Source organism: Euleptes europaea, chromosome 2 (assembly GCF_029931775.1).
Source record: "Euleptes europaea isolate rEulEur1 chromosome 2, rEulEur1.hap1, whole genome shotgun sequence".
In the NCBI taxonomy this organism is placed as follows: Eukaryota; Metazoa; Chordata; class Lepidosauria; order Squamata; family Sphaerodactylidae; genus Euleptes; species Euleptes europaea.
In genome coordinates, this window is record NC_079313.1 from 137,207,429 (window position 1) to 137,234,958 (window position 27,530).

General features: G+C 49.1%; 1 protein-coding gene and 1 non-coding gene across 2 annotated transcripts; both read right to left on the minus strand.

Annotated features, from left to right (window-relative positions):
* Positions 1 to 5,116: 5,116 nt before the first annotated feature.
* Positions 5,117 to 27,506, minus strand: RBCK1 (RANBP2-type and C3HC4-type zinc finger containing 1). Its single transcript, XM_056844898.1, has 12 exons — positions 27,485 to 27,506; positions 22,813 to 22,954; positions 19,485 to 19,578; positions 17,037 to 17,235; positions 16,347 to 16,492; positions 15,780 to 15,953; positions 14,781 to 14,941; positions 13,916 to 14,027; positions 11,819 to 11,998; positions 10,498 to 10,596; positions 9,925 to 10,068; positions 5,117 to 5,197 (listed from the first exon to the last, which is right to left on the minus strand). The coding sequence occupies exons 1-12, from the start codon at positions 27,504 to 27,506 to the stop codon at positions 5,117 to 5,119; spliced, it is 1,554 nt and encodes a 517-aa protein (XP_056700876.1).
* On the minus strand, positions 20,672 to 20,743 carry TRNAA-UGC (transfer RNA alanine (anticodon UGC)). The gene has a single exon. It is a non-coding gene; the product is annotated as a tRNA-Ala (tRNA).
* Positions 27,507 to 27,530: the final 24 nt, after the last annotated feature.

Consider the following 27,530-nt stretch of genomic DNA (forward strand, 5'->3'; position numbering starts at 1 on the left):
GGGTCTCTCTTCTTGCCACGCCGGCAACTGACCCAAGGAGAACCTCTGCCTGTCCCTCTGGGTGGATTGGGGCTGCTGTTCCCGAAAAGGGCACGGCCTCTCTTTCAAGCTTCTGAGCCACCCACAGCCACCCCTTGTCACATTTGCCCACTACAAGAAGGCGCTCTGCTCCGCCCTGGCCAACGCAGCCAGTGCGGCGTGGCATCAGAAGAAAACGATAGGCATGGGGGATGGGATGCCAGTTCGTGGGGTGAGCAGCAGAAAAGAAGAATAAGAGGGGAGGGGAGGGGCCTTGGGTTGTAACACATCTGCAAAGAAGCTGCGGGAAGGAAGGATTGTGAAATGTGTTTTTGCTGAGCAGTGTGTGAAAAATAATGGTTGAAGACCTTCCTGGCCTCTCCTTGCCTTGGCAGAAAAGCAAACTCTTAAGTAGCAGGCAGCTGTTCACCTTTTGAGATAGCGTGAGGCAGAGAGAGGGGTTTTTTGATGTGAGGCCTTTGTCCTTTACTGCAGGGCTGGCTTTTTGTCTCATTGAAATGGAGCAGAGGAACTCTCACTGCCCCTGCTACAGCATCGCAACAAGACAAAAAACCCAAATCCCGGCAGGCTCAGAAACTGCCTTGTGGCTGAACCGAAGGGAAGCGAAACCCAGGCAGCAGAGGGGAGGGGAAATCCTCTTCCGTCTTCCACCTTTGTTATCTTGTAAGCTGAAATCCTTTGTGACAGTTTATATGTGACCAGCAGGATCAGAAATGGGGTGTTTTCAGCCATAGGCTCCCCCTGCCCCACTCATCCCAACAATCACCGCCCTTGATTTTGTGGGTCACATAGACCTGCGCAAAATCAAGACCGGCTCAGACATTCCGTTCTGCGGGTTTGGGGGAAGGTTGAAAAACACCCTCCCTGCAAGCAGGGAAGGTGGGCCATTCTGTAGGGGGTGGATGTTTCACGGGCTGCCTGTCCCCCCATGACGAATCCTCGTGGGCTAGTGAACCTGACAGCCACGTAGCCTGGCTCTCCATTGCACTGGGGAGTGAGCAGACAGGCACCTGCGGGGCTGTTGCATTCACGCTGGGGTGCCTTGTGCCACCTTTCGCCACGAATGCCGATTTTGGGTCACCGGAGCTTTGCGTGATTCCCCCAGTGGCTCAGCCCTGTGGCTGTCACTCGTATGGTTACCGTATCCCACCCTCTAGCCGCAGAGGAGCAGCATGGATCAGCTGGAAGAATCAAGCCAACCGTGCCCTGCCGGCCTTGTCCCAGGGCCCCCCAGTGGTTAACAGCTCCGCTTTCAGCAATCCCACGCTGGCAGAAAAAACCCAAGAGATTTTATCAAGTATGCGGCTGGCTGGCTGCATTTACAAGTTGCGTTAACCTGACTGTTACGTGGCAGATCTGTAACACAGGAAGAGTGTTGCACTACCCAAAGGGGAGAGAATGTTTTGCATGGTGGGGGGGGACATAAAAAGAACGGCCTCCAGCTTTGGTAGAGGCAGGCAGGAATAACATGGGGCTCCGGTGAAGGGGGGACGATATATGGCCAAGGATGGGCCCTTCTCCTTTATTTTTCCATCTTCGTGGGGGGGGGGACCAGGTGCCTCCCCCCCATCAGAGAGTCACTTGGTTGGTTGGCTCCTCTGTAAAAGATTTATACATATGTATGTAAGTTGCAGTTTTGTACAAGGCCTGTAATTGTGTAAAAATAAATGCTAATAATATCCAGTTACTGTGTGTGCATTTCTGTGTTTCTCCCACCAGTACACATGCGAAGCTGCCTGATAATGAATCAGACCCCATCATGGTCAGTATTGTCTACTCAGACTGGCAGCTGCTCTCCAGGGTCTCAGACAGAGGTCTTTTACATCACAGCGTGGTGTAGTGGTTAAGAGCGGTGGACTCTGATCTGGAGGACCCGGTTTGATTCCCCACTCCTCCACATGAGTGGTGGACGCTAATATGGCTAACTGGATTTGTTTCCCCACTCCTACACACGAAGCCAGCTGGGTGACCTTGGGCAAGTCACAGCACTCTCAGAGCTCTCTCAGCCCCACCTACCTCACAGGGTGTCTGTTGTGGGGAGGGGAAGGTGACTATAAGTCAGCTTGAGTCTCCCTTAAGTGGTAGAGAAAGTCAGCATATAAAAACCAACTCTTCTTTTTCTTCTAATTGGAGGTGCCATGGACTGAACTTGGGACCTTCTGCATGCCAGGCAGATGCTCTACTACTGAGCCACAGCCGCTGTTCCTGCCACCTTCAAGCACATAGCCTTCTCTTGCCTCCCCTCCCCCTTTCCCTGTTCAGGACCAAGCTGCTTAGTCCACACTGCAGAGGGAGCTCACGCAAGGTGGTCCAGGCCAGGATTTGTAGCATCGGGTACCCTCCGACAACTCTTAGGACAGTTGTGTTGAGGCTGACAACTGCAGGAATGCAGGGGGGACAGGCTGGCTTTTGCTGCCCCCTTAACAGCCTTTCTAGACCAGGCCCCGCCAGGGTCCATCCTGTCCAGCATCCTGGTTCCAACAGTGGCTGGCCAGAAAAGCAAACTACGGCGGGGGGGGGGGGGCTGCAGATCTCCTGGAATTCCAACCGATCTCCAGGCAACTTCGACAACCCCCCCAGAGAAAACAGCTGCTCTATGGCATTACGCCCCACTGAGGTCAACTCCCTTCCCCAGTCCTGCCTACTCCAAATTTGTGTATTTCTGCAAAGTGCCATCAAGTTGCAGCCAACTCATGGCAACCCCTGAATCACAGAATCAGAGTTGGGCCATACAGGCCATCTAGTCCAACCCCCTGCTCAATGCAGGATCTAGAGCATCCCTGACAAGTGTTTGTCCAGCCGCTGCTTAAAGACTGCCAGTGAGGGGGAGCTCACCACCTCCATAGGTAGCGGATTTCACTGTCGAACAGCTCTTCCTGAAAATTGTTTTCCTAATATCCAGCCGGTACCTTTCAACCTGAAATGTCAACCCATTATTGCAGGTCCTATCCTCTGCTGCCAACAGGAACAGCTCCCTGCCATCTTCTAAGGGACAGCCCATCAAATGCTTAAAGAGAGAAATCATGTCCCCCCTCAATCTCCTGTTCTCCAGACTAAGTCCCTCAGCCTTTCCTCCTAGGGCTTGGTCTCCAGGCCCCTGATCCTCCTTGTCGCTCTCCTCTGCACCCACTCCATTCTGTCCACATCCTTTTTGAAGTGAGGCCTCTAGAATTGCACACAATATAGATGTTTTCAAGCGAGACAAATGGAGGTGGTTTGCCATTGCCTGCCTCTGCATAGCAACCCTGGACTTCCTTGGTGCTCTCCCACCCAAGTACTAACTAGGGCTGACTCTGCTTAGCTTTTGAGATTGGGCTAGCCTGGGCTATCCATGTTAGACTACCCACCCCAGGCTCTCCAGGTTTTACCTCCTCCCCATCTCCAGGAAATTTCCAACCAGGAGTTGGCAATCCTAGTCATCCCATTCTTTTCTGAGGACACCAACTTTGGAGAAGAAGCAATTCTTTGGAGAAGCCTTCCATTCTTCTTCGTGCAACAGATGGCAGTACGCAGCTTGCCCCTAGCTCGAAACCAGTTGGCCACTTGGCAAGGGTGTTGCTTGGGATATTTTGTTCCTTCATCTGGTTTTAACACAGAGGTTTTGAATTGCGGCAAATATTTTGGCAGCCTGCATACAAAGGTTAGCAAAGTCTCAGCTGTGAGGGAAAGCAAGGTTGCTTATTGACACTATACACAGACTGGGTATGTGTGCTGTGGATTCTGTTAACCCGGTTGTATGGAATCAGAAAGGTAGCGACAGTTTGAGCCCGATATAAGACACAGAACCTTGTGTAGGGAAGGCGGCTTCGATTCCTCCTGAGCCATACTGTGCCAAAGAGCCACACTGCCTTATTTAGGCTTCGCACCACCTTTAATTCCAAATTAAGAGAAAGGCAGCGTGGTGTAGTGCTTAGTGTCAGACTAGAATCTGGGAGACCCAGGTTTGAACCCCTGCTCTTGCCACGGAAGCTTCCTGGGTTACCTTGGACCAGTCACAAACTCTCAGCCTGGCCTACCTCACAGGGTTGTTGTGAGGATAAAATGGAGAAGTGTCAGATGCTATAAGCCACTTTGTCTTCCCATTGGAGAAGAGCTAGTTTTTATATGCCGACTTTCTCTACCACTTAAGGGTGAATCGAACTGGCTTACAATCACCTTCCCTTGCCCCCCCCAAAACAGACACCCTGTGAAGTAGGTGAGGCTGAGAGCGTGTGACTAGCCCAAGGTCTCCCAGCTGGCTTCATGTGTAGGAGAAGGGAAACAAATCCAGTTCACCAGATTAGGCCCCTCCCCTCATGTGGAGGAGTGGGGAATTCAAACCCAGTTCTCTAGATCAGAGTCCACCGCTCCAAACCACCGCTCTTGGCTCTTCTGAGAGAAGAATGGGGTATAAATGAAGTAAATAAATAAATTTTCCGGGCTGGTTATGTGACTCAGTGTATCCTCCTAAACTCTTGTGAGGTGAGCCAGGCTGGCAGAACCTAGCCGCGACCTCTTAATATCCAAATCTGCAACCACCAAGCCTCAAACAGAACAAAATGAACTGCCCTCTGCAGAAACATATATTAAAATACCTGTTTATTGGAAGAAAACAAGAAAAGGTCTGGACCCAGCCAGCGTGTTCTGTAGTGAAGCCAGAACTAACAAGCCTGATTCTTAATGCGTGGCGTAGGGTAATGCAAATTCTGGCCAAGAATCTGTGCTTTGGCCGGAGCACCCTCAAGTGTCCCGAAGATAAGCATAGCCTGATGCTGCTTAGGTGGAAGGGGGAGAAGAAACCAGGTTAGCCCTTGACAAACTGAGCCAGGAGATTTCAGAAGCCCCAGCCTGGCTTCGGGCCGCCTGTCACGAGGTATAGTTGCAATCAGAGCATAACATCTCTAGAGGCAGAAGCCGGCCTCCACCATACGTAACCCCTCCTGAGTTGAAATGCAGGGAATCAGTCTTTCTACAGAGGGACCCATGACAGAGATCCCCAAAGGCTTTGATGGGCTGTCAGTCCGGGCTGGCATTTGTCCCGCATACAAGGTCGCCCAGAATTCAGAGTTCTCCATCCGCCAGAATTCAGAGTTCACCATCAATGGCAGTTGTGGCAATTAGGGTGACACGGAGCGCTGTTCAGCCTGCAACGGCAGCCGCTGCTGGTATCTCCGGAGCCCTGGGAGAAGCGAGGACAAAACAGAGTTAAAAGGGAGCGAGGAAGGAGCAGAGAAGGGATGAGGACTGGGGTGGAAAACAAAAGAGGGAAAGGAAACAGCCAAAGAAGGAAATGTGCCAGAGATGGGTGGAGAGGAAATCCGTGGCACAGGATGGAAACTGGCCAGACGGAGCACTTTGCGAAAAGGAGACATGCCCTGCAGTCCTAAGCAGTCAATGGTCCCCAACCTTTTTGAGCCTGCGGGTCCATTTGGCATTCTGACACGGCATGGTGGGCGCAGCAACAAAACGGCTGCCACACAATGGCCGCTGCAGGAGGTGGAGCCAGCCGCCAACACTATTGCCACAGCTTAATTTCAGTAAGACAGTGGAGATCCTTGTGCTGTGGTGGCAGCTCCCGCCAAAGCAACATTAAAAAAAATCTGAACAGCCAGTCAAATCTCCAATAGTCAATCAGAATCCTTGCTGGGCAAAAGCTCTACCTGGCCCCACCAACTTCCTACAAACACTTGGTGGGCGCTAGAAAAGGTGCCAGTGTGCGCCATGGTACCCACAGGCCCCATGTTGGGGAATCTCTGTCCTAAGCCATGGATTTAGAAAGGTATAACTGTTTAGGATTGCACTATTGCTTTCTCTTTTAAAAAATTGTCTAGTGTCACCTAGTGCTAGAAGTCTTTCCAGAAGGCCTTTCTTATCCGGGCAGAATGGTATGTTAAGATTGCTCATGATTGTGTTAGAGAAATTTTACGGATACCATGGGCCACCAAAAAAAAAACCCCAATAAGTGGGTTAAATCAAGCCTCCCTAGAAGCTAAAATCACTAAACTGAGACTATTGCCCTTTGTTTACATTATGAGAAGACAAGACACTGGAAAAGACTATAACGGTAGGAAAAGCTGAAGGCAGCAGGAAAAGAGGAAGACCCAACATGAGATGGATTGACTCTATCAAGGAAGCCATGGCCCTCAATTTGCAAGACATGAGCAAAATGTTAATGATAGGACATTTTGGAGGGTGTTCGTTCATAGGGTCACCATAAGTTGGAAGTGACTTGACAGCACTTGAAACACACATGCACACACGGCCATTAGAGACATGGGAACAGCCCCCACCTGTACTGGTCCTCATCCTAGAGATGGCCAATAGAAGAAGAAGAGTTGGTTTTTACGCGCTGACTTTCTCTCCCTTTTAAGGAGAATCAAACTGGCTTACAATCTCCTTCTCTCTCCACAACAGACCCCCTGCGAGGGTAGGTGGGGCTGACAGTTCGGAAATAACGGACTAGCCCAAGGTCACCCAGCTGGCTTCATGTGGAGGAGTGGGGAAACCAACCCAGCTCCAAATCAGAGTCTGCCGTGCATGTGGAGGAGTGGGGAATCGAACCCGGTTCACCAGATTAGAGTCGGCCGCTCATGTGGAGGAGTGGGGAAACAAACCCTGTTCTCCACATTAGAATCCGCTGCTCATGTGGAGGAGTGGGGAATCAAACCTGGTTCACCAGATTAGAGTCCGCGGCTCTTAACCACTACACCACATTGTCTCCCAGAGTTGCAGCTACCTCCATGATGGCTCAGGACCATTGCGGTACAGGCCATAAGGATGTTTGAGGCTTTCTTGGTGTGTGAAACAACCCTGAGCACAGAGGTCCCATTTGCCCACTTATGGCAGGAGATGTCCAGCTGATTGCACCTGCTGCCCGCTGATGCTCAGCCAATCAGCAGACAGAAATTGGGGCCTTGCCCCACCCAAATTCCCACGGGGGGGCTCCCGGAGGTCAGCTGATCAAGGTCAGGATTGTCTGCTCTGACTGGCAGCAGCACTCCAGGATCTCAGGTTGAGATCCTTCACATCACCTACTACCTTCTCCTTTTAATTGAAGATGGCAGGGATTGAACCTGGGACCTTCTGAATGCCAAGCAGTTGCCCTACTACTGAGTCATGGCCACTGCCCCTCCTTTTATTCTCAGCTTGGGATGCTCTTCTAGTGTTGGCTACTTGCTTGGGCAGCAACCTCTCCTTCCTTCTTCCATGTCTGTTTCTTTATTTAATTCATTTAGAAGAAGAGGAGTTGGTTTTTATATCCCGATTTTCTGTACCGAAAGGAGTCTCAAACCAGCTTACAGTCGCCTTTCCTTCCGTCTTCCTTCATCAGACACCTTGTGAGGTAGGTGGGGCTGAGTGTGTTCAAAGAGAACTGTGAGTGGCCCAAGGTCACCCAGTAGGCTTCATGTGGAGGACTGGGGAATCAAACCCGGTTATCCAGATTAGAGTCCACTGCTCTTAACCACTACACACAATGGGGAAGCAAAGCAGCTTACATCATTCTCTACTCCTGCATTTTATCCTCACAACAACCCTGTGAGGTAGCTTATGTGGAGAGTATATAACTGGCCCAAGGTCACCCAGCGAGCTGCCATGCCAGAGTTGGGGACTCATAGAATCATAGTTGGAAGGGACCACCAGGGTCATCTAGTCCAACCCCCTGCACAATGCAGGAAATTCACAACTACCTCCCCCCCACACTCCCAGTGACCCCCACTACATGCCCAGAAGATGGCCAAGATGCCCTCCCTCTCATCATCTGCTTAAGGTTATAGAATCAGCATTGCTGACAGATGGCCATCTAGCCTCTGCTTAAAAACCTCCAGGGAAGGAGCACTTACCACCTCCCAAGGAAGCCTGTTCCATTGAGGAACTGCTCTGTTAGAAAATTCTTCCTAATGCCTAGACAGAAACTCTTTTGATTTAATTCCAACCCGTTGGTTGTGATCTGACCTTCTGGGGCAACAGAAAACAACTCGGCACCCTCCTCTATATGACAGCCCTTCAAGTACCTGAAGATGGTTATCATGTCCCCTCTCAGTCTTCTCCTCTTCTGGCTAAACATACCCAGCTCCTTCAACCTTTCCTCATACGATTTGGTCTCCAGACCCCTCACCATCTTTGTTCAAACCTGGGTCTCTCAAATTCTAGTCCTACACTCTAACCACTATACCCTGCTGGCTCTCAGACTGTTTCAAGTCTGCCAACCAGCCCTTGGCAAGAGCTTTTGAGCCCCCGCCCCCACCCTCTCCAGCTCTGCGTGTACAGCTCACGTGGTTACGCAGGAAACCACAGTTTCCTAAGGTCACCAGCTGTTAAACAGCAGCACAGTCGGGCCCCAAAGAAGTCTTTCAAAGCCAACACCCTGCCTGGATTGGGTCACACATAGGGTTGCCAGATCCTGGTTGGGAAATACCCAGAGATTTTTTGGGTGGAACCTGAGGAGGGTGGGATTTGAGGAGGGGAGGGACTTCAATGCCATAGAGTCCAATTGCCAAAGTGGCCATTTTCTCCAGCTGAACTGATCTCTGTTGGCTGGAGATCAGTTGTAATAGTGGGAGATTTCCAGCTACTACCTGGAGATTGGCAACAGTAGTCACACACCAAGGGGTTTTGCATCTTCCCACACAGAGAGACTCATGGCATAATTATTACTATTATCATTTACAGAATGTATATCCTTCCTTTCTGCCCTGATGAGGACAGCCAAGGTGGCTATTTAATCTTATATTGTTTTTATCTGTTTAACTCTGCTTCTGAATGGCCTGCGGGCCGTAATGAAGACTGAACCGAACTAGAACATACATGATAAAATTACATTATCAAACTATTAAAATCAACCCCCCCAAACATACACTATCAAAACTATTTAGAAGAGAATTAAAAACCAGAATTGAAATACATACAAAATAGTTATTATTTTTTGCAGTCAAGTCGCAACTGACTTATGGCGACCCCATAGGGTTTTCAAGACGTTTGGAAGTGTCTGCATCACAACCCTAGACTTCCTTGGAGGTCTCCCACCCAAATACGTGCCAGGATCGACCCTGCTTAGCTCCTGAGATCTGACGAGATCAGGCTAGCCTGGGCCATCCAGTTCAGGGCTAACATACATACAAGACATAGGTCATTTATGCATGGGAGTTTTACCTGAGGTTCCTTGCTTGCTGGACCCACACCTTCCTGTTGGGAATCTCTGCCCCAGCAGCCTCCAAGCTCAAATCAAGTCCCGCCCCTTGAAACACTGCTTTGTGATTGGATTACTTTGTAGCACTTACTGTGAGAGACAATCCCCCCCTCCAAAACCCAATTGCCAAATAAAAAAGGATTTTAAGAAGAAGAAGAAAAAAACAAAAAAAATGGAGCAATTTGAAAGGGGGGGGAATCCAAATTTCGTTTTTAAAAAGCCTTTCTTCTGCTCAGAAAGAGCTCCCAGGAAGCATTTGAATCCCCACCTCTTTACACGCCGCTTTGTAATTGGCTGTGAGAGAAACCAAGCTTGCATGTCCTACGCTTTGCCTTATGCACAGGGATTTCACCCGGGCTGAGCTCAGAGGAGAGGGAAGAATCGGGTTAACAGAGGGACGGGAAGGTTCAGGATTTGTGAGGGCTGGCAGAGAGGTCATCTCTAATGGAGGGAAAACTCATGCATAACTCCAAGGAACAACCGAGACAGAGAGGGGGCGAACGTGAGTCAAAGTACCCATGCAAAAATGACCATAAATTCACTGGTTGGGAAGGAAGAATCATTGAGGGAATGCAAAAGAAACACAAAAGTCTTCACTCGCTGGTGGAAGACAGAAACAGAAGGGGAGAGACGAATCTCCCTGGGGAGAGAGTTCCAGAGCTTGGGTGCCCATGGCTGTCACATGGTGCCGGCACTCGCCGAGCTCAGTCCATACATACCGCTGGTCCCCAGCGCAGACCTTTGGTCACCCAGCAAATCTCCGTGCGACACACTGTGCAGAGGATCCAGTCGCAGCCGTCTTTCTTCTGGATGATGATCTGGCACACCGGGCAGTACATGGCGTCCCCTTTCTGCACCATTTTCTGAAAGGAGAGGAGAGATGTGCAAAGCAGTTCCTCAGAGGATCGGGCTTCCTCGGGAGGTGGCGGACTCTCCTTCCCTGGAGGTTTTTAAGCAGAGGCTAGGTGGCCATCTGACAGCAATGCTGATTCTGTGGACTTGGGCAGATCGTAAGAGGGAGGGCAGGAAGGGATGCGTCCGTGCTTGGCTCTCGTGGTAAATTAGACTGAGAGAGCCTAAGTAATCCAAGATCACACCGGGAGCTTTATGGCTGAGAGGAGGATTTGAATCCAACCTACTCCATGGTAACTCTTGATGCTGCAAGTCAAAGCAAGAAACGTGCCTGGGTAAACCTGGTCTTCTCCGCATAGCAGACCCAGTGGGGAAGTTGAGGGCATCCAGATGGCCTGGAAGATGGCCCTTGCTGGGGCCACTCATCCTAACCTCCTCACCATCAACATCTCCGTGGTTTGCCGCGCTGCCTCGTCCTTCTCGGCGCGGAGTTTGAGATCATCCTGGTACTCTTTGCAGTTCATGTTCTCGTGAATAGCCTGCGGACAAAGACACCGGTTGGGACTCCGGTTTCTGACCTTCCTCGCCTGGATTGTTTGGCAAAGACTCCTTTGGGATGCTTAAATCGGAACCAAATATTTTGCTGGTTCTTAGCAGGCTGCCACCCCGTTTCTCTTTAGGCAGAGTGAGATGGCTGGAAAGTGTCCAGAGGAGGGCAACAAAGATGGTGAGGGGTCTGGAGACCAAGTCCTATGAGGAAAGGTTGAAGGAGCTTGGTACATTTAGCCTGGAGAGGAGAAGACTGAGAGGGGATATGATAACCATCTTCAAGCACTTGAATGGCTGTCATAGAAAGGATGGTGCCGAGTTGTTTTCTGTTGCCCCAGAAGATCGGACCAGAACCAATGGGTTGAAATTAAATCAAGAGTTTCTGTCTAGACATTAGGAAGAACTGTCTAACAGTTAGAGCAGTTCCTCAGTGGAACAGGCTTCCTCAGGAGGTGGTGGGCTCTTCTTCTTAAGAGGTTGTTAAGCAGAGGCTAGATGGCCATCTGTCAGCAACACTGATTCTGGCAGATCATGAGAGGAAGGGCAGGAAGGGTTGCATCAGCACTCGGCTCTCATGGTCCTTTCTTACATGACCAGGGTAATGCCGATTGCCACTTTGGGGTCAGGAAGCAAATTTCCTCCAGGCCAGATTGGCCAGGGATCTTGGAGGGGTCATTTTTTTGCCATTTTCTAAGCATGGGGATGTGAGGGGAGGAGGTAGTTGTGAATTTCCTGCATTGTGCAAGGGGTTGGACTAGATGACCCTGGAGCTCCCTTCCAACTCTATGTTTGTATGTTCTATGATTCTTAGTCACAAGTGACTTATGGTGACCCCTCCTGGGGTTTTCAAGGCAAGAGACGAACACAGGTGGTTTGCCATTGCCTGCCCCTGGGTAGCAACCCTGGACTCCCTTGGTGGTCTCCCATCCAAGTATTAACCAGGGCCGACCCTGCTTTGCTTCCAAGATTTGATGAGATCAGGCTAGCCTAGGGCTACCCAGGCCAGGGCATGAACTATACAGCAGAATATAAAACCCTAGCAGAACACCAGAGTTTAACTTCTATAGACTAAGAGTAATAAGCCCCCAGTGCCTCAAGGGAGAAAGATACTGTGAATTCACACAAAGCTGACCACGGCTTGTTTCCCGCCCGTGAACTGGCCTCCCCTCCCCCTCGCACACAGGTCCTGCTTGCAGATGCTCAGCCCCTCACCTTGCAAAGGAGGCAGTTCTTCTTCAGACACACGGGGCACGGGAACTCGTTCACGTCGTCCTCGAAGAAGCACCAGCCCCGGCAGTCTGTTGTCTTGCAGTGGTAGCTGCAGCGGCTGCGATTCTCAGCCACCGAGATGCCCAGGTCCAGGAAGCGCTGGTATTCTGCTGGGCTGAGGAGCTGCAGATGAAGACCAGGGTAGCTCAGAGGAGACTTGGGGGAGGGGGGCTTTGCAGGGGGTTGAGCTCTACTCCCCCCACCCCAGCTCCAGAAGCATTGCATCAGACTAATCTTAACTGTGGAATCCGTGGGGCTTCGGTGGGAGGCTGCACATTAAATGGGGGAACGACCACTCAGAGGTTCAGGTGCCTCGTCAGAAGGAGCGTAGTTAAACTGTGGAACTCCCTGCCCCAGGATGTGGGGACAGCTGCCAACTTAGATGGCTTTAAGAGGGGAGTGGACATGTTCATGGAGGACAGGGCTATCCATGGCTACTAGTCAAAATGGATATTGTAAAGGAAAAAGGAAAGAAAACCGCCCTGTCTCCACAGGACGGTTCCTTTGTTTATGGGGGTTTTCCGAAATTACATCCACACAAGACACTGAGTCAGGGAACCTGCCTGCACTCAATGGGCACGCTGCCACCAGCCCTTAATCAAACATCCAGCACCCCCGGGCAAAGGATAAGGGCAGCCTCTGCCTGCTGGCTCCAAATTACAGCACAATGCATATCCTGCAGGGTAGGACATCCGCCAGGCGAGAGTTGCACCAACAAAAGGTTTTAAGTTTTTGTAGCTGGTCATACACACACACACACAAGGCACTTGGATTTAGGCTTGGAACCCCGAAGTCAAAAGACACAGCCAAATAAAGGCTAAAGATTTATTCATAAGATTTGTGCCTGTTACAGAAAGGAAAGGTTTCATGAAGCATTAAGGAAGAAAATAATAAAAGTTTAGCATAGCTAACTTACACATTCAGTTTCCAAGGTTCAAGAGTTAGGCAAAGCTTCTTAAGGCAAGGTTCAAATAAGTTACCAGTTTCCAAAGTTCTTTCAGCACACAAGATTTCCAAAGTTTCTCCAAAGGTCAGTCCGACCAGAGTTCCCCCCTCAAGGGTCAAAATCAAAATGGGTTTTGATGCCGCAGGCACGGCCCTCCAGCCGTACCCCAAGCATGCATGATTTGGCTTGGAACTGGTCTGCCTTTATGGTCGTGTTCTCAATGGCTTGAGAAAACGAAGGTAATTTGTTGTTAATTAATAATTTGGTCAGAATGCTGACTTGCTCCAAGTAACTGACGTGTCCAGGTGCCTTGGTAACTCACGGCCTTCAATTGGGAAAGGAGAGAGGAGGCCTTAAGGAGAGACAGCTGGATGCCTTATCTTACTCCCTCCACAGAAGCAGCTTTTCAAAATGAAACTATTTCACTGTTATAATTTGGGATGGGCCGACTATCTTCCAGCCCTTCAGAGTCTCAATATCACAGAAATCATAGGCCTAGAGGCCTGAACCAGGAAAATTATGAAACCCAAGGAATTGTGGAACCCCAATTCCTTTACAGATATTTGTCATGATACATCCCTATTCTCTCCAGGATCAGGGGAGCATGCCTAATATATGAGGTGCTGTGGAAGACAGGCAGGATGGTGCTGCTGCAGTTGTCTTGTTTTTGGGCTTCCTAGAGGCACCTGGTTGGCCACCATGTGAACAGACTGCTGGACTTGATGGGCCTGGGTCTGATCTAGCAGGGCCTTTCTTATGTTCTTATCTTCTCATTACCCACCCCAGAGGGCGACTCTTGGACCTGAGCAAAGGCTTTGAAGTTTAAGAAACCTCAAAGTCACACAAGGTGACCCAAGGGCTCTGCCAAAGCCTCCCTGGAGAAGACACGGCTGAAGAGGTCTTTGCCCATATCTCACATGGGACACTGCAGGAAGCAAATACAGAAAGTGAGGGGGAGGAGAGAGGCCTTGGGATCACAGACTATTGTGCGGGTCAGAGTAAACCCCTGCGTGGCTTGTTGCCTCTCCAAGCTGTACAGGAATGGCTTCCCCAGTGACAGTTCAAGCCCCACCTGGCTCTGCCTGGATGCCTACCGCTTTGATCTCCCGTTCCAGTAGTTGCCCCGGGCAGGAGTACTTCTGGTCGATGTAGGGGCAACGGACCTCAGGCTCCTGGCTGTTGAGGATGGTCCCTTTCAAGCAGTCCCTGGGAAGAGAAGCAGTAGCAGGATCAAGAGATATGTGGGCAGTAACCGCCTGCTTTCTTGTAAAACTAAATCCATTCACGGCTTCAATGCATGAAGCTGCCTTCTACTGAAGCAGACCCTTGGTCCATCATGGAAGCTGCCTTCTACTGAAGCAGACCCTTGGTCCATCATGGAAGCTGCCTTCTACTGAAGCAGACCCTTGGTCCATCATGGAAGCTGCCTTCTATTGAAGCAGACCCTTGGTCCATCATGGAAGCTGCCTTCTATTGAAGCAGACCCTTGGTCCATCATGGAAGCTGCCTTCTACTGAGGCAGACCCTTGGTCCATCATGGAAGCTGCCTTCTACTGAAGCAGACCCACTTAGTCCATCATGGAAGCTGCCTTCCACTGAAGCAGACCCTTGGTCCATCATGGAAGCTGCCTTCTATTGAAGCAGATCCTTGGTCCATCATGGAACTGCCTTCTACTCAAGCAGACCCTTGATCCATTATGGTCAATAATGTCTACTCAGACTGGCAGCAACTCCCCAGGGTCTCCAGCAGATGTCTTTCACATCACCTACTACCTAATTTGTTAATTGGAGATGCTGGGGATTGAAACTGGGATCTTCCACAAGCCAAGTAGATGCTCCACCACTGAGCCACAGCCCCTCCCCTGGTCACAGTCCAGTAGCTGAGGACTACCCTTCCAGGGATCTAGAGGCAGCAATTGGGGGTGGGGGGAGAAGGCCAAGATCTTCTGGGAGGCTTACTTGCAGAAGGAATGCAGGCACTCACGCAGAGTCACGCCCTCCCCGGGCTCCAAAGTCACAAAGCAGATGGGGCAGTCCACCGCCGCCTCAGACAGCACCAGGCGCTGCCCGTCCAGCTGCAGGAGCTGCTGATAGTTGGCACGCTTCCGTTGCTCTTTGGCCTGTTTTAAGGAGAGAAAGAAAGAGCTGTCAGGAAGAAGGGTTGGTTTTTATATGCCAACTTTCTCTACCACTTAAGGAAGAATCAAACTGACTTACAATCACAGAATCATAGGATCATAAAGTTGGAAGGGATCACCAGGGTCATCTAGTCCAACCCCCTGCACAATGCAGGAAATTCACAACTACCTCCCCCCAAAACCCCATGTGACCCCTACTCCATGCCCAGAAGATGGCCAAGGTGCCCTCCCTCACATGATCTGCCTAAGGTCATAGAATCAGCATTGCTGACAGACGGCCATCTAGCCTCTGCTTAAAAACCTCCAGGGAAGGAGAGCTTACCACCTCCCAAAGAAGCCTGTACCACTGAGGAACCACTGCAACTGTTAGAAAATTCTTCCTAATGTCCAGACAGAAACTCTTTTGATTTAATTTCAACCAGTTGGTTCTGGTCCAACCTTCTGGGGCAACAGAAAACAACTCGGCACCATCCTCTATATGACAGCCCTTCAATTACTTGAAGATGGTTATCATACCCCTTCTCAGTCTTCTCCTCTCCAGGCTAAACATACCCAGCTCCTTCAGCCTTTCCTCATAGGATGTGGTCTCCAGACCCCTCAACATCTTTGTTGCCCTCCTCTGGACATGCTCCAGCTTGTCTACATCTTTCTTAAATTGCAATGCCCAAAACTAAACACAATACCAGAGCAGAGCAAAGTGAGTAAATCACCTTCCTTTGCCCTCCCCACAAAAGACCTGGAGCCAATGTAGACTGGCAGAGACTGGAATTGTACAGACCCTACAACCCACTTGCCCCCACCTGGCCCCCCGGCCTCTCACCTGCTTGTACTGCTGCATGGCTTCCTCCTCCTTCTGCAGCCGTGCCAGCTCCTCTTCGCCTGGCTGGTAGCCTTCTGGCATGGCGTAATCCTTGGGCCGCTCAGCACAGCACATCTCGCAGCCCGGCCAGGTGGGCTTGTTGATGAAGGTGCAGACCGAGCACTCCCAGCCGACCTACGGAGAGACGGAAGGGCCATGGGAGGGGGGCAGGAGGAGGAGGGGGGAGGAGGAGAAGAAGAGTTGGTTTTTATATGCGGACTTTCTCTACCACTTAACAAAGAATCAAATCAATCACCTTCCTCTCCCCTCCCCACAACAGACACCCTGTGACATAGGTGGGGCTGAGAGAATGTGACTAGCCCAGGATCCAAGCTGCCTTCATGTGGAGGAGTGGGGAAACCAACCCGGTTCACCAGATTAGCCTCCACCGCTCATTTGGAGGAGTGGGGAATTGAACCTGGTTCTCCCGATCAGAGCCCACCACTCCAAACCACTGCTCTTAACCACTATACCACGCTGGCGAGTGGAGAAAGAGAGGCTGTGGCCGGGCCTCCTCCCAGGCCTTACCTTCAGGCTCTGGGCAGGGATCGATGCAGCTGGATCTTCCGTTTGCTCTTCGGCATCCAGGATATCCAAAGGGTCTCTGGCAGTTGGGTTAGCAGCCGTTTCTGTGGTTCCCCGTGGCAGCAGGGCACCCTCTTCAATGCCTAACTCTAAAGAGGTTTCCAAAGAGAGAAAGGAAGGCATATGAAGCTGCTTGATACTGAACCAGACCTTTTTGGTCTATCAAGGTCAGTATTGTCAGCTCAGACTGGCAGCGTCTCTCCAGGGTCTCAGGCAGAGAAAGGACTTCCGTATCCCCTACTGCCTGATCCTTTTCAACTGGAGATGCTGGGGAATGAACCTGGCACACATGAACACATAAAGCTGCCTCATACTGAACCAGTCCCTTGGTCCATCAAGGTAAGTATTGTCAACTCAGGCTGGCAGCAGCTCTCCAGTTTCTCAGGCGGAGATCTTTCACATCACCTACTGCCTAATCCTTTTCAGCTGGAAACGCTAGGGACTGAAATTGCGACACATGAACACACACGAAGCTGTCTGACACTAAATCAGACCCTTGGCGCACCTGAAGCAGAGGTCAGTATTGCCAACTCAGATGGGCAGCAGCTCTCCAGAGTCTCATGCGAGAGTCTTTAACATCACAGCCCACCCTCCCATGCCGCCGCGCCATCCCAGGTCACCCCGCGGGCTCACCTTCCAGCTGTCTGCGTTCATGCTCCCGTTGGAAGGTGTCTTTGCGAAGCTTGGCCGACTTGGCAGACCGGAGGTAGAGATAAGCCACGTCGCCATCCCTCTGGATGCCGTGGTACTGAAGGGTCTCGTGGTCGCGAGGCAGCCTCTGACCGACCACCCACTGCTGAATGCTGGACGGGAAACCATAATGGAGGAAAACCTAGGCCGGCAGAAAAAGCAGGCTGCAGGGAATGTGAAGGAAACACCTGTACCATGCCATGAGTGTGTAAAGTGCCGTCAAGTCGCAGCTGACTTATGGCGAAAGAAGGAGGACAAAGCACCGTTTGTATTCTTTTGGAACACCTATTGACTAAAAACAGGTTAAGTATAGCTGAGAAGAATGCTGTGTGACTCCAAAGCTTGCTTTTCTAAGAGTGCAATCTTACTCCAGTCTAAGCCCCTGTAGATTTCAATGGGGGAATTAAGCACTGACCTACATCTTTCCCACTGAAATCAATGGGACAGGACTGTTATGGTTTTCAATACATTTATGGTTAAAAGTATAGGTTAATACTGACAACCTTCAGCACTGACTTAAAATCCAAGTTAAAATTTAAGGCTTCAGATATGAGCCTACAGAAAGGCAAAGACTTGTGAAAAACAAGTTGTTTGTGAGACAGGATGTTAAACCACAAAAACCACAGAACAAAGTCAGATACAATACTCCCAGATATTGTATAGTCATTTGAAGTCTGGGGATAGCCAAAACAAAATCAAGGTTTTTGATAATGCCAAATAGTGAAAAACAAGTCAATCTGTTTTTGTGGTTTCTTAAGTATCTTCCCTAGCTTTCAAGTCTATTATTTCACTTTTTAAATTTTTATTACTGAAGTTTCTACAATAAAAAGGAATTTTTTAATTCAAAATTTGTATCATTGCTTGGGGTGACTGGTTAAATTAGATAAAGTATTTTTCAGTGAAATACAAGATCTAAAAACCTTAGACACTTATCACAGCATATGACCACTTCAGGACGATGCTCACCTTTGGCTCAAATGTGCCCCATGTGTTCATCCTTATGGCAACCCTGGAGAGGTCAGGACATTTTTACTCCCATGTCCCTGAAGATCCAAGGGTGAGAGAGTGACTCTCAACCACATAACAACAGAGATAAACCCTGTTCAAGTATTTGAGGGGCTGTCATATAGAGGATGGTTCTGAATTGTTTTCTGTTGCCCAAGAAGGCCGGACCAGAACCAATGGGTTGAAATTAAATCAAAAGAGTGTCCGTCTAGACATTAGGAAGAATTTTCTAACAGTTAGAGCGGTTCCTCAGTGGAACAGGCTTCCTCGGGAGGTGGTAAGTGCTCCTTCCATGGAGGTTTTTAAGGTTAGATGGCCATCTGTCAGCAATGCTGATTCTGTGACCTTAGGCAGATGATGAGAGGGAGGGCATCTTGGCCATCTTCTGGTCACTAAGGGTGTGTGGGGGGAGGTAGTTGTGAATTTCCTGCATTGTACAGGGGGCTGGACTTGATGACCCTGGTGGTCCCTTCCAACTCTATGATTCTATGAACTCGGGTCTATGATGATCCAAGGTAATATGCTTATGCAAGACAGAACAGCCCTGACGGTGCTTGGGGAGAAGAGGCGTGTTCACTTTTAAGGCCAGTGGGGGCTACTCCAGAGGGTCCCTTGCCACGTTCATTTAAACACAGCCAGTCCTCTCCAGACAGGGTCAGGCCAGACATTGTTTGTTTGTTTATTTATTTATTTATTTATTTTGCTGTCAAGTCGCAGCCAACTTATGGCAACCTTGTAGGGTTTTCAAGGCAAGATATGGAGTTGGTTTGAACACATGAAGCTGCCCTCTACTGAATCAGACCCTTGGTCCATAGAAGTCAGTATTGTCTACTCAGACCGGCAGCGGCTCTCCAGGGTCTCAGGCTGAGGTCTTTCACATCACCTACTTGCCTGGTCCCTTTAACTGGAGAAGCCGGGGATTGAATCTGGGAACTTGTGCAGGCCAAGCAGATACTCTGCCACTGAGCCACAGACCCTCCAGAGAACACGCAGCTCTCTCACCTGCTAAAATCCATCTCTCTGCACACAGTGGAACAGGCTTCCTCGGGAGGTGGTGAGCCCTCCTTCCCTGGAGGTTTTTAAGCAGAGGCTAGATGGCCATCTGTCAGCAAAGCTGATTCTATGACCTTAGGCAGATCATGAGAGGGAGGGCATCTTGGGCTTCTCCTGGGCATGAAGTAAAGGTCACTGGGGGTGTGGGGATGGGAGGTAGTTGTGAATTTCCTGCATTGTGCAGGGGGTTGGACTAGATGACCCTGGTGGTCTCTTCCAACTCTATGATTCTATGAAAACCCCATCCTCCCTGGGCTGCTCCAGGAACAGCCTGCGCCTCACAACTGAGCCTGGGGGTTCAATCCCGCCAGACCCCAACGCTAGTGCCCGTACCATGTCTTTGAGGGAAGCCAAAGTCATGCAAGGTTGGACTTTCAGGTAGATGGGGATGGTGCTCATGTGGGCATCTTCCACGCCCACCCACAGCCTAGGAGAGGAAAGGAAAGGAGATGTTAGGAAGGCACAGCCTTGCAACCTGCAACGCGCCCCCCCCCTTTTTTCCTGGACAGCTTTTCCTGGCAGTCCATCCCTGAAGAGAAGAAGAGCTGGTTTTTATACCCCGATTTTCTCTACCATTAAGGAGCCTCAATCCGTCTTACAACTGCCTTCCCTTCCTCTCCCCACAACAGACATCTTGTGAGGTAGGTGGGGGCTGGGAGAGTTCAGAGAGAATTGCGACTAGCCCAAGGTCACCCAGCAGGCTTCATGTGGAGGAGTTGGGGATCGAACCCGGTTCTCCAGACTAGAGTCTGCCGCTCATGTGGAGGTGAGGAATCAAACCTGGTTCTCCAGATTAGAGTCCACCGCTCCAAACCACCACTCTTAACCACTACACCACGCTGGCCTTAATGATGTTTGTTACTTTCTTTGCAGCAAACTAAGCGAGTCCTCTGTGATTTGCATTGCTTGATGAAGCTGTAGAGGTCCTGAGAACTACCTAAGAGATATCAAGAAAAAAATTCCTCATAGCCTTCACATCCAATTGCTGTTAGATACCTCGGGGGGTGGGGGTGGCGGGGAGCAGCTCTGATGGTGCTTGGGGAAAAGAGGCACATTCCCTTTTAAGGCCAGTGGGGCCAACTCCAGACAGCTGAGAGAGTCGGGAGAGAACTGTGACTAGCCCAAGGTCACCCAGCAGGCTTCATGTGGAGGCATTGGGGATCGAACCTGGTTCTCCAGATTAGAGTCCACCACTCTTAACCACTACACCACGCTGGCTCCATTGCAGGAGAGTATTCTGCACCCACGGTCTCGGTTGGTGGAAAGGGAAGGACCCTCTGGGGGGGGGGGAGAGATGTCATGTCTTTGTCTTGGATTAGTCCAGTCTCCTCCATCAAACTAGTCTCCTAGCACCAACATGGCTGCCTCCCTGGATTAGAACTCAGGGTCTCAAACACATAAAGCTGCTTTCTACTGCATCAGACCCTGGGCCCATCAAGGTCAGTATTGCCTACTCAGACTGGCAGCGGCTCTCCAGGAGCTCAGGTCTTTCCCACCACCAACTGCCTCATCCTTTTAGCTGGAGATGCCAGGGATTGAACCTGGGACCTTCTGCATGCAAGGCAGAGGCTCTTCCACTGAGCCACAGCCCCTCCCCATAGAGTCTTCTAGTCGCTAAAGCAGTGGTGCTCAATCTTCTTGAGTTGGGGGCATCTTTTGAACTTCCTGAACCTTGATAGACGCCCCCCACCCTGCCGTGCCAATAATCTGTTCTATTGGGATTTTCAGGTACCGTTGAGTTCAGCTTGCTTCTGTGTATGACTGCATCTATCTGTAGATTGAGGCCTTAATTCAATGTTGGGGTTCAAAGAGGAACAGAATGTTGCAAGTAGCAATGTCTAGAGTGCAAAGGAATTGAGAAGAAGACCCCACAGGGGTGGGCAAGTCGTCAGCTAGACAGGGCTGTAAGGCAAAAGACCTTTTGACCCTTTTCGCACCTCTTGTCTGTCCTTAGACTGATACTCTTAGGTCTAATTTCCTGCTTCTTCTCGGAAGTCATTCTACCTTCTCTCTCCCTCCAGCGTGGTGTAGTGGTTAAGAGTGGTGGTTCAGAGCAGTGGACTCTGATCTGGAGAACAGGGTTTGATTCCCCACTCCTCTACATGAGCGGCGGACGCTAATCTGGTGAACTGGGCTTGTTTCCCCGCTCCTCCACATGAAGCCAGCTGGATGACCTTGGGCTAGTCACACTCTCTCAGCCCCACCTACCTCACAGGGTGTCTGTTGTGGGGAGGGGAAGGGAAGGTGATTGTAAGCGGGAAAGAAAATGGGAAAGTCAGCATATAAAAACCAACTCTTCTCCTCCTCCTCCTTTTCCTCCTCTAGTTAGACAGCTAGAGGCTCTGTCTCTCAGCTTTCAAACAGAGAAACTTCAAGGGGAGATTCCAACGTGAGATTGCCAAACTTGAGTTCATTCACAAATTCACAACAACTGACTCCCCTTCCCACCAGGCTGAATAGGGGCATAGGATTCCTATCTCACTACAGTTGCTAATTTTCTGCCTTGAAGCATTTCTCCCCTGCTCTAATCATATAAAAACCAACCCTTAAAAAATCACAAAATAGCCCAAGGTTGGAAGAGACCACAAGGGCCATCCAGTCCAACCCCCTGCCATGCAGGATCCCACAATCAAAGCACTCCCGACAGATGGCCATCCAGTCTCTGCTTAACAACTCTCCTCCTCCTCCTCCTCTTCCTCCTACACTAGTCAGACACCTAGAGTCTCTCAGCTTTCCTATCCGAAATGTAGTTCCTTAATAAAGAGCTACTTTATCTTTGATCATTGAGTCCGGCTCTTCTCTGCCCACATAGATCAGCTCTGGTCCCCCACCCCACCCTCCAAACTACACACAGGAAACCATCAGAGAAGACGCAAGCCATTACTTCACACAACAACTAGTTGGCGTGTGGAACTCACTGCCACAAGATGTAGCGATGCCCACTGGCTTGGATGAATTTACAAAAGGGATTTGACTAATTTATGGAGGACAGCTTTTATCAATGGGTGTTAGCCATGATGGTTAAAAAAGATTCAGAGGCATATGGAAACTGTGTGTGTGTGAGAGAGAGAGGGGGAAATAATTCCTTCCCCATCAAAGATAACATCCCTACTGCCCTTCACAGAAGCGGCAGGGAGGTGAACTAAGTTTCCCAGGGCTTGTTGCTGATGCTCTTGACCTACTTCACCCTGACTGGAGTGGATCCAAAGGCTCTAATCCCACATTTCAAGAGTGGCAGTCCTCAAACAGAGAAACTTCAAGGGGAGATTCCAATGTGAGATTGCCAAACTTGAGTTCATTCACAAATTCACAGCAACGGACCCCCCTTTCCACCGGGCTGAATAGGGGCATAGGATTCTTATCTCACTACAGATGCTAATTTACGGCTTTGAAGCATTTCTCCCCTGCTCTAATCAAGTTGATCACAATGCACATTGTACTTCTGCATCCTGACTCCCTTCTTTGCAATACCCCTCCCACTTTCTGACTGGGATATAAGGGACCGCCATTCCCACTTATATGTGATGAAGGAAGCTTTGACTCTCGAAAGCTTATATCCAGGAAATCCTTTTGGTCTCCAAACTGCTACTGGACTCAAATCTCACATTGCCCTAGTAAGAGAAAAGCAGCTCTCTGTCATTCCCCACACTTATGCAATCACCTAATGTCTTGCTTGGGGTCAGCCTCTTCCTTCACCTCAACCGTGAGTGGGATTCGTCGCTCTGCCAGCCAGAGGGCACACTGCCGGGCCGTCTCCTCGTCCCCTCCTCTGATGGCTCCCGCCAACTTCAGGGCCTGCTGCTCTGCTGGGAACAAGAAAAGGGCTGGGTGGTGCTGTCTTATGGTGGGAGCCCATTCGCCTGTGGAACTCATGAACACATGAAGCTGCCTTCTAATGAATGGGATCTTTGGTCCATCAAGGTTGGTACAGTCACATCTAACTGGCAGAAGCTCTCCAAGGTCTTAGGCAGAGGTCTTTCCCATCACCTACTGCCCAGTCCTTTTAACTGGAAATGCCAGGGATTGAACCTGGGACCTTCTGCATGCCATGCACATGAGCCACAGCCCCTCCCCATTGTGCCGGGATGTTATGACCGCCACTGATGTCAGTTATTCATCATTTATGATTGCTTCCCCAGTAGCGACCATACAGGATGGCCTGTTATATAGCAATAAAGCACCTATCATCATCTTAAAAACAGTTCCCTAAAGTTTTTGAGATGAGAAAAGTGGGGGGGGGGGGAAGAGAGAGAAGAAGAAGAAGTGTTGGCTTTTATATGCCGACTTTCTCTACCACTTAAGGGAGAATCAAACCGGCTTACAGTCACTTTCCCTCCCTCACAGCAGGCACCTTGTGAGGTAGGTGAGGCCAAGAGAGTTCGGAGAGAACTGTGACTAGCCCAAGGTCACCCAGCTGAGCTTCCAGAGTCATTGATGGGACAGACAAAAAGAAGTCTTTTTTCACTCAATGAATAATTGGCACATGGAATTCACTGCCACAGGTTGCCCATGAACACAGATTACTTTAAAAAGGGATTAGACAAATAGACGAAAGAGAGGTCCGTAAGTGGCTACTATCCAGGAGGACTAAAGAAATTTATATTTCTAGAGCAGGTCAACCTCTGAATGCCAGTGCTAGGGGGCAATATCAGGGGGTGGATTTGACCTCCATGCCCAGTATAGAGGGGCGTTACCCCCCAAAAAGGGAAGCATTCCTTTTAAAACAGACACATGGAAACGAAAGGTCTCTTAGCCTGTTCCCAGGGCTCTACTGAGACAGAGAGCCAGCGTGGGGTAGTGGTTAAGAGCAGCAGACTCTCATCTGGAGAACCAGGTTTGATACCCCACTCCTCCACATGTAGCCTGCTGTGGGTGACCATGGGCCAGTCACAGTTTTCTCAGAACTCTCTCAGCCCACGCAGAGGCAGGCAATGGCAAACCACCTCTGAATCCCTCTTGCTTTGAAAACCCTATGGGGTCACCGTAAGTCAGCTGTGACTTGACAGCACTCACACACTCACACTGAGACGGCTGTTCTCTTCAATAACCAGTTTCTATTGGATAACCGCCCTCTGAGTAAAGAAAAGTTTATTTGTTCAGGTGCCAAGTGAAAACCTCGTATCCCAGCCCAAGATGACTCATGTTAATCTTTTAAGATTTTGATGTAAAATCAATCTAATCACTCTTGAAATTAGTAAGTATGAAAGAATCACAATGATACAAAAATACTGGCATACGTAGATGCAATTCGAAACAGAAAGTCATGCGTATCATCCATATCCCTAACTATTATTAAGATTAAAAGATAAAATACGAGTTCTGAGATTTTCACCAAAGAGCTTTCAGAGAAAGATCAGATCATCTCACACAACCCACATCTAAGAGATCCCGGGGTGTTTGGGGTGTAGCGATCTAACGTAGGCCCATTATGTGAATCTCACATCACTATCAAAACCGATTCATCTCCTTCCATTCTAGGAGGTAGGCATTTTTGTGCTTAGAATTAATTTTCCCAAGCAAAATAAAAATCTGCGGGTTCCCAACTTTGCAAGATTTATTTCCGGCCAAGTCTCTGACGATTCACAGTCATCTTGATCTCGTCAGATCTCGGAAGCTCAGCAGGGTCGGTACTCGGAAGGGAGACCACCAAGGAAGGCTCTGAAGAGGAAGGCAATGACAAAGAGCCTCTGCTTCTCACTTGCCTTGAAAGCCCCTGGCCGGGTTCGCCATAAGTCGGCTGTGACTTGATGGCACTTTATACACACAATACCTTTTCTTGCATTGTTTAACATATTGTGTGTATTTATGAATTTGCTTTAACGGCCAAGCTTACAAATCAAGCAGACATGAAACCTTCTGATTTATTCCAAGAAAGATGGAAGCTGTTCCATCAATATTATTGATTTCATTATGTTTATCTTAAAATGATATTAGAGCTTACAGTAATATACAGTAATATATATAGTAAGTCGTATCTTAAACCATATTGTAAATATCCCCTTGCAACTTTATATATATAGATATGTCTCACTGCGTTATTATGTTTATCACAATCTAATTTGGGTCATAACTGAGTTTGTGTAATAAGAAGAGAAGAAATGAAGAGAAGAAGAGAAGAAAAGAAGACAGGACAAGAAATGTTGAAAACTTCCGATATTATTTTTGACAGGCAGTTTTTAATGTATTAGTGAGTTTATTACAATATATTCTGGGTGCCAAGGAAGAAAAAACCAAAAGCCAAAACAAAAAAACAAGAAGAAATTTTGAATGTATTGTATATAATTCTTTTTATCTTTTCCTAATTTTCCCCCTCCCCTCCCCTTTTCGAATTATCTTTTTTCAAAAATAAAATTATTTTTTTAAAAAACATATCGTGCGTAAAACATGTATGCCTTGTTTCATATTTCTGCAACTCTAGTCCCATCACACCGTTTGTCAGACATCTCCGATTGTGTGTGTGTGTGTGTGTGTGTTAAGTGCCATCAAGTTGCTCCTGACTCATGGGGACCCCATGAATCCATGTCCTCCAAAACATCCTATCCTTAACAGCCTTGCTCAGGTCTTGCAAAGGGCTGTGGCTTCCTTTATGGAGTCAATGCATCTCTTGTTGGGCTTTCCTCTTTCCCTGCTCTTTGAGCCAGCATTGGTGTAGTGGTTAAGAGCAGTGGTTTGGAGGGTGGAGTCTGATCTGGAGAACTGGGTTTGATTCCCCACTCCTCCACATGAGCAGCAGAGGCTAATCTAGTGAACCAGGTTGGTTTCCCCACTCCTACACATGAAGCCAGCTGGGTGACCTTGGGCTAGTCACAGCTCTCTTAGAACTCTCTCAGCCCCACCTACCTCACAGGGTGTCTGTTGTGAGGAGGGGAAGGTGATTGTAAGCCAGTTTGATTCTGCCTTAAGTGGTAGAGAAAGTCAGCATATAAAAACCAACTCTGCTGCTGCTGCTGCCTTCAACTTTTCCTAGCATGACTGTCTTTTCCAGTGACTCTTGCCTTCTCACAATGGGACCAAAGTACGACAGCCTAAGTTTACATTCTTTACATTACGTAATCCACCTTGCTTCTCAATGAGAAAAGCAGGCAATGTTTTTTTTAAATTTATGTTATTTATAGCCTGCCTTTCTCACAGGGACTCAAGGCAGATCGCACAGAGGGAATCAATACGACCAACAAAATGGGACGCTCAATAAACAATGCCAATGGATTGTGCGTGCATGCCGTCAAGTCACAGCTGACATAGGGTAGTAGAATTGATCAGAAATCTAAAAACAGAACTGAAGCAAAGCATAAATATTAACATGACACGTTAAGGGAGCCATCCTAAACCAGTCTACTCAGAAGTAGACCCCATTGTGTTCAATGGGCCTTACTCCTGGGAATGCGTTCTTAGGATTGCAGCCTCCACAATGCAAAAATTAAATAGCACGACCCTCGTTTCACCAAGGTATACACAGAAGAAGAATAGTTGGTTTTTATACCCTGCTTTTCTCTACCTTTAAGGAGTATCAAAGCGGCTTACAATCGCCTTTCCTTCCTCTCCCCACCATCGACACCTTGCAAGGTAGGTGGGGCTGAGAAAGTTCGGAGAGAACTATCACTAGCCCAAGATTACCCTGCAGGCTTCATGTGGAGGAGTGGGGAAACCAACCCGGTTCTCCAGATTAGAGTCTGCCACTCCTAACCACTATACCATGCTGTCGTAGACCACGGTCCCTAATAATTTATCCAGTAACTTTGTGAAATATTTAGTATAGTTCAACTCTATTGCCAGTGTAGAAAAGTCCTCTTGAATCATTCAGTTCTGCATAGTTTGTGGAAAGCCAGGAGAGCGGGAGCCAAAATAATAAATAAAATTAAAATCTAGTTTGGCTGGAATTTCACAAGAGCTCATACGGCTCCCATTCAGTTCAATGGAGCTTGCGCGAGAAAAGAAAAAAAACCTGGCACGTGGGGCCTCAACACATCAAGAGGAAACCCCTTGGATCCTTGCGCAAAAGCAACCGGCAAGGTCATAGGACCACCAGGGTCATCTAGTCCAACCCCTGCATGATGCAGGAAATTCACAACTACCTCCCCTCCACACTCCCAGTGATCCCTACTCCATGCCCAGAAGACAGCCAAGGTGCCCTCCCTCTCATGATCTGCCCAAGGTCACAGAATCAGCATTGCTGACAGGTGGCCATCTAACCTCTTCTTAAAAACCTCCAGGGAAGGAGAGCTTACCACCTCCCGAGGAAGCCAGTTCTACTGAGGAACCGTTCTAACCGTTAGAAAATTCTTCCTAATGTCTTCACCGTTTGCGAGCATGCCTCCCATTCCCAAGAGACTCACCTTTTTGGGTTGCCTCCTCCATAAACACTGCCCCAGCCATACAAAT